Below are 6,958 nucleotides of genomic sequence, written 5' to 3'. Positions count from 1 at the left end.
TTTTCAGCAAAAAAAGAGGCCTTTTTTACAGGCGCTCTAAAAAATGGATTGAAGCGCTCCCAAAACCCACGCCTACACTACCACAAGCCATTTTTCAGCACGCCTTTGTACAAGTACCCTAATTGCTAACATTAGGAGGGCTATTTTCAAAGATGTCTATGATTATAAATTGGTTGAAATTTTTTTCTGACGGGAACCATTGCTTGCATATTAGCAAATTGACTGACATGTCTACCTTCAGTATAAAAACTTCACTGAAACACAATGATTATGTGTAATGTACCATGATGTGGCCTACCTCCCCCTGTTTCTACCTCGATTTGGTTTTCTATCTATCTAAATGTTGATAGAACCTCTCTTCTTCAGTGATTTGTTCTAAATATTAGTGGTCTTCCTTGATCCCAGTTTTTGGATGTGATTCCATTCATAACTGAGGTAAACAGAAGTTGAAAGGATAAAGTACCCATAATGGTCCAAATAATTATCATTAATGGCATATTCATAAAACAATAGGTGAAAAAACATGGAATGACCACACCCATAAATATAGGAGCAGGAATATCGTGTTCACATGTCATGGACAGTACTGCATGCTAACAACTAATCATGGAAGGTGACTGAACAAAGATTAACTCAATACAGTTCTTTATTGTCAATTAATGATCCATTTACTATGTATTCATGAAACACAATGGACAAATAGTCTTGCCTATGATAACAGAGCATCAGTGTTTGAAAACAAATTATAAATGATACAAAGGGAGGAAATAGTGATTGACATTATGGTTGGTACTAGAGAGAAGACTTCAATGAGAAAAAGAATAAGGTAATACTTTTATAATGGTTAGCTTGTTTTTCTACGTATAACTCTAATTAGGGCCCCTTTGACATCCTTGTTTCTCAAACTATATATTACTGGGTTTAGCATTGGGGTCACAACTCCGTACAGCATAGAAACAAGACGATCCTTATCCAATGAGTAGCTTGACGTGGGCCGAACATAAGTGAAAATCGCAGTTCCATAAAATAAAGAAACAACAAGGAGATGGGAGGTACACGTGGAAAAAGCTTTACGCTTGCCCTCGGCCGATCGAATCTTCAGGATAGTAGAGATGATGTGAACATAAGAGATAAGAGTCAGGAGAAAGGCACCCATTCCTAGTATTCCTCCCATGGTTAAGAGCACAATCTCATTAACATGTGTATCACCACAGGCCAGGGCAAGTAGTGGAGGTATATCACAGAAATATTGGTTAACTTTATGGGATTTGCAGTAGGATAACTGAGACAAAAGAAGGGAATGGACCAGAGAATTGAGAAACCCGCCTACCCAGGGACCAGACGCCAACTGGATGCAAATCCTCTTGTTCATGATATTATGGTAAAGCAATGGATTGCAGATGGCAACGTAGCGATCATAGGCCATGACGGAGAGGAGGAAAATCTCAGTTCCTGCCAAGCCAATGAAGAAAAATATCTGTGTAATGCAGCCGGAAAAAGAAATGGATGTTGAGTCGGACAACATGTTTGCCAGCATTTTTGGCATTGTCACTGAGGTGTAGCAGATATCTAGGAAGGATAGGTTGCAGAGGAAGAAATACATCGGGGTGTGCAGCCGTGCATCACTTTTTACTGCTGTTATTATGGAAAAATTCCCAAAGCATGTCAGCAAGTATATTGACAAAAAAATCACAAAGAATATGATATGCACCTCAGGCTGGCTACCAAATCCCAGGAGAAAGAAATTTGTCAAAGAAGATTGATTTTTTATTTCCATTTCTTCTCTTCTTCCTTCCTTGTCCTCGAAAGGCTGGAATGCAAACACAGATAGAAAGCTATTTCTCTATTTTAATAAAATGGAAAATATTCCTATGATTCACTTTATAGAATTCAATGGGTAGAAATTGTGCCATGCATCAATCAAAATCTACAATGCATGTTTGAGATGCATTGAAATCTTATCAGGAGTTATATACCATTTCTAGATCTCTTTGAAGGAATGGTATTCTCTATTCATTCTAAAATATGTATTTATTTATTTGTGACATACACATATTTTAGAATGAATAGAGCACTTCATTCCTTCAAAGAGATCTAGAAATGGTATATAACCCCTGATAAGATTTATCCCACATTATCCCAAGCACACTTGAGTTCAATGTGGCTTACAATATACAACGAATGATAAATATCAAGAAATAATGCATGAGGAAAGAGTAATCTGGTTGGGAATTCAAGAATACAAATATGGTAGTATATAATCTATAGAGTCATCATTTCAGCACCTAACAAAAAAGAGATTATACATGTGTCAGTCGAGAAGGTCAGGAGTGATTACCATTTCAGAAGACAGTCAAAACTTGAAGTGGAATTATTCTTTGCGAGGAACTGCTTGAAAGTAAAAAAAAACATATATATGAGGAAAATATATTTATTTCAACACTTCGATTTCAATGTAGATATTAACATTCTGAGCAAGAAGAGTATAACATAACTGAACCATAGATCTGGAGGCTACTGAACTTTCCTTTTCATCCCAAGCCACCGTGCTACTGATCTAGGGGACTGAAGTCCTAGAATCATGTACATGCATATCATGAGTATATGCATGAATTTAGAAAATAAGCATATTAACAGAAGAGCTCTAAACAATACCAGAGAGTCTTTAACTTATTGTCAATGATCGTTAAAGAAAATATATTGATTTTAAAGAATATAAATATACTACTTATCGTTAATAGTGGCAAACCCTTGTAATTATAGATTATTTAACACTTATTCTCAAGGGTAGATCTAGAACCTTATATATTGTTAATTTTTTATTGTTTTATTTTTTTTTGTAGGAGGAAAAGATCTCAGACAATCAACTAGTACTGTTTCCAGCCTGCAGTCCAATGTCTGCTTCTTTGAGTTGATTTACTTTGCTGAAAGGGAAGTACCGCCGGGCTACGGCAGAAGCCCAGCGGTAGTTCTCATCCCATTTCTGGTGCTACAAAAATATTTTTGTATCCCTGGTGTGTACCATGTGCTGCCCGGTTATCGCTGGGGTAGTGTGGGAGCCCTTACCGTCACCTCAGTGGGTGGCAGTAAAGTGTTCCCACCCAAAATGGGTACATTGCAAGTGCTTCACTTGCCGCACGTCCATTTCTTAAAATAAAAAAAACCTGCCTTTTACCCGCTGCGGTAAAAGGGGGCCTTGGCGCACTTCAAAAACATGCCCCGATGCCACTACAGGCTCCCCTTTGCCGCAGCTTCGTAAAAGGACCCCTAAAGGTCTAGCTTTACCATTGAGAGTGAGTTTTAGCTAAGAACATAATTAAGACAAAATTATTACAATATTTTATCCTAACATAGTAGATTTGGTTAAGTTCACGTCCATTCCTTTCCTATATTGTTAAAATGGTCTTTCATGTACACACTACGGCTAAAGATGAGTGATTGCTGAGTTTGAGATAGAAAGGATTTGGCAGTCATTGTACACGTCAGCATTACGATGTTAGTCCAGGCTTAGCTGTTGTGGTATTGTGTGTGAAGTGTGGGCAGAGAGAATGTCATGTTGAGAGGCTGGCTGATTGAACTTCCATGAAGATCTGAAGAGTGGAGTAGTAGTCAAACTGCTTTTTTGATCACCACAGTAGTTTCTTGAAAGTTGTGGTGATGTCCCTACAATACCTGTATGTACCTAAGGATGGTTCTACAAACAGTTGCATGTGACAGATTTGTCTTTGCAAGTGCAGAAAGCTAATCACCACGTTACGGGCAATGACATCTAAGTCAATATTTTCAACACTTATATGATGTTTGTGTCTTGAGCTCTACCAGGAAGATACAAGAAATGAAGGCTATTGTATACCTCCAATCAAGGATTATTCCATAGGCTGTGCCTAACATTTGGTGCAGTTTATGGAATTAATGCTTAAGCAGGGAGTTTGTGCGTAAATGTAGGCATGGTGATTGGCACCAATGAAAACACAGTGCAAATGCCCATGCCTAAATTTATTGTGGTAAACCAGCTCTTCAAAAATAATCTGTCCCAAAAACAACCGCTGGTGACACGACACCAGACGGAGTGAATGAGAGAATTGATTCAGACATTTTAAAGCACGGTATTGAGTTTCTTGTTTATTTTCAAAGAAGAGCACATGAGGGTTTTTGCTCACAAACAATAAAAAATTAAAAGATAGCGGAGAAGTTCTATGATCGAGAAGCTTGTCCACCCCTAGAGGCATAAATCACTTTGGTGTAGTCTCGTTTGGGTGAGTTTATACTCTGAGATCTCTCCACCATTATACAAAATATTTTAATAACAGTTGGTTTGATAATCTGGATCGTTCTTTCTCTCGTTTTTTTCCCTCCCTGTTAGACTCTGGTTCTTTATTGCTTTCATGTCTAAATGTATGCATGGAGCACCATTATTCTGCAATTACTTGTGTAACTCAATAGAAATCAAACAAAATAAAACATGGAAAAGAAAATGAGATGATACCTTTTTTATTGGACATAACTTAATACATTTCTTGATTAGCTTTCGAAGGTTGCCCTTCTTCGTCAGATCGGAAATAAGCAAATGTGCTAGCTGACAGTGTATATAAAACATTCAAGCATTACTATGACAGTCTGACAGGGTGGGAGGATGGGGGTGGGTAGGAGGTATGCATGGGGACATCAAAGCATATCATTGATATTCTAACAGGATGGGTGTGGATAGGTGAGGGGAGGGTGATCAACAGAGACATACAGCTTTATGGTTTATAATGGGCTAGGAACCCCAGATCCTTGTTAAGTCCTTTCTGCTGGGTGTTAAAATATTCAATCATTCTGACTTCAAAGGTCTTACGTTCTTGTATGGTTTTAAAGTTACCTTTCAGGATTCTCACTGTGAAGTCACTGGTACAGTGTCCTGGTCCTGTAAAATGTTGACCAACAGGTGTGGGAGCCCTACTGGCACCAGCATTGCCCATGTGATGTCTATGTAAATTGAATCTTGTCTTAAGCATCTGGCCTGTTTCTCCAATATAGCATCCTTCGTTACATTTTTTACACTGAATGATATATACCACATTGATAACCTTAAGAGTGGACTAACACGGCTACCACACTCCTCTACTCTTGTGTAACTCAAAAACACACCTCAATCTGTCCCGAAATGCCCATGATCCTCCCATTTCCATGTCTCCTGTTTTGGACCATACGTAAATTTTAGGCGCAGATCCCATGCCTAACATTATGTGGGTAAGACCCAATTAAATCTAATTAGTACCAATAATAGCATGTTTATAAAAAAAATTATTAAGGATACGTATGGTACTTGCGTATGAAATCACTATCAATTAGATCTTATGAACAAGTAACTCTCTCTTATTATTTGTCAGAGGAAAGACTTCAGATTCTCTGCAATCACAATATTTGTAACATGCATCTGCTACGCACGTTGGAAAATAATTTTTATTATCTGGCATGCGGCAGAAACTGGGCGGTAATTGTCATTCTATGTGCACGGTTAACACATGAGACCTTACCGCTAAGTCAATGGCTGGCGGTAAGTTCTCAGACCCAAAACCGAGGCGCGCAAATTTAAAATTTTGCCCTACATCCATTTTTGTGCAAAAAATGTTAAAAAGGCCTTTTTTACAGGCATGCTGAACAATGGATCTGCGCACGGCCAAAACACGCGCCTACATTTTTCAGTGCACTTTAGGAAAAGGGCCCCTGGGTTATTAAAGAGGAACAGTTTGAGTCCCCTTCTCTGGTATTTCTTTGAGTTACACTTTTAAATGTTACCTGTAGTTCATACTTGAAATGGGTTCTCCACTGGAATTTACTGGTTTGATCCCATGCAGAATTACAGGAGGACTTGTTGACTGATGAAGAACACGTCTTTGAAAAGACTGCGCCGTTTACCTATTTAATTCAAACAATAATTGCCTTGTGTTTGTTTATTTCTTTGTGTGTAATCACTCGTGGGTTGAGAGAATAACTGTCAGCTCATTTACTGCTCCTTTGAGCATAGTTGAAGTACCTTGCTTCAGAATATACCATTAGGGATGCTTAAAATACGTTGCAGAGGGTATTATTGTTGGAAAATGTTGGACATGGGAAAAGATAAAGCTGGAGGGAGGAATACTGAAAAAGAAAATGAGATAGTATTTTTCCACAGAGATAGTTGCGGACATCTGTTAAATTATACAATATGATACTTCTACATACAGGACCCGATTCTATGTATGGTGTATTAAATCTAGGTACACACAATGGATGCGCGTATGCCGCGCCTAAATTCAGATGCAGTTTATACATGCATAGGCCTGATTTCTAGAACAATCCGCACACATATGATTGATGGCAGCAACATGCCCATGCTCCACCCATGACCGCGTCCCCCCATTTTGGCTGCGCACAGTGAAATTCATGCGTTGCTCTTTATAGAATACACCTGGAAAGAAACGGGTGTAAATTGCAATTAAGTCCAATTAGTGATGACAAGTGGTCATTATCAGCCACTTATCATGACTAAGTGACTCGTTAAACAGTTTAGCAGTGTGAATAAACTGACCACATGCACAGATTTACGCACGCTATATATAGAATACAGAGGACGGGGGTAATTTCATAAAGTCTTTCTCATATGTTTATGGTCACATAAACATGTCAATGGCTACTAATAAATTAGCACCTGGAATAAAAGTACATACTTTGCTACTGTGTCTGCTTATCGGCAAATAATGCCAGAGTTTGTACGGCGCTTGCAAGAATTAATGTAAAATATAAAATACACAAATACTCAATACATGTTGCTTGAATAATCTAGATGGGGATGTTTTTACTTGCTCAGATCTGACAGGGGTCAGATATAGGGATATTAGATAAGGTATTGCTTGTTTATTTATTTATTACATTTGTACCCCACATTTTCCCACCTATTTGCAGGCTCAATGTGGCTTACATAGTACAGTCAAAG

At 38.3% G+C, this 6,958-nt stretch overlaps 1 protein-coding gene across 1 annotated transcript; it reads right to left on the bottom strand.

Annotated features, from left to right (window-relative positions):
- Nucleotides 1-844: 844 nt before the first annotated feature.
- On the bottom strand, nucleotides 845-1,777 carry LOC115457708 (olfactory receptor 5V1-like). The gene has a single exon (XM_030187266.1). It carries the CDS (start codon nucleotides 1,775-1,777, stop codon nucleotides 845-847), a length of 933 nt encoding a protein of 310 aa, XP_030043126.1.
- Nucleotides 1,778-6,958: the final 5,181 nt, after the last annotated feature.

This window comes from Microcaecilia unicolor, chromosome 14 (assembly GCF_901765095.1).
Source record: "Microcaecilia unicolor chromosome 14, aMicUni1.1, whole genome shotgun sequence".
In the NCBI taxonomy this organism is placed as follows: domain Eukaryota; kingdom Metazoa; phylum Chordata; class Amphibia; order Gymnophiona; family Siphonopidae; genus Microcaecilia; species Microcaecilia unicolor.
The sequence above is the reverse complement of the archived record's forward strand: the minus strand, read 5'-3'. Positions and strand labels throughout refer to the sequence as shown.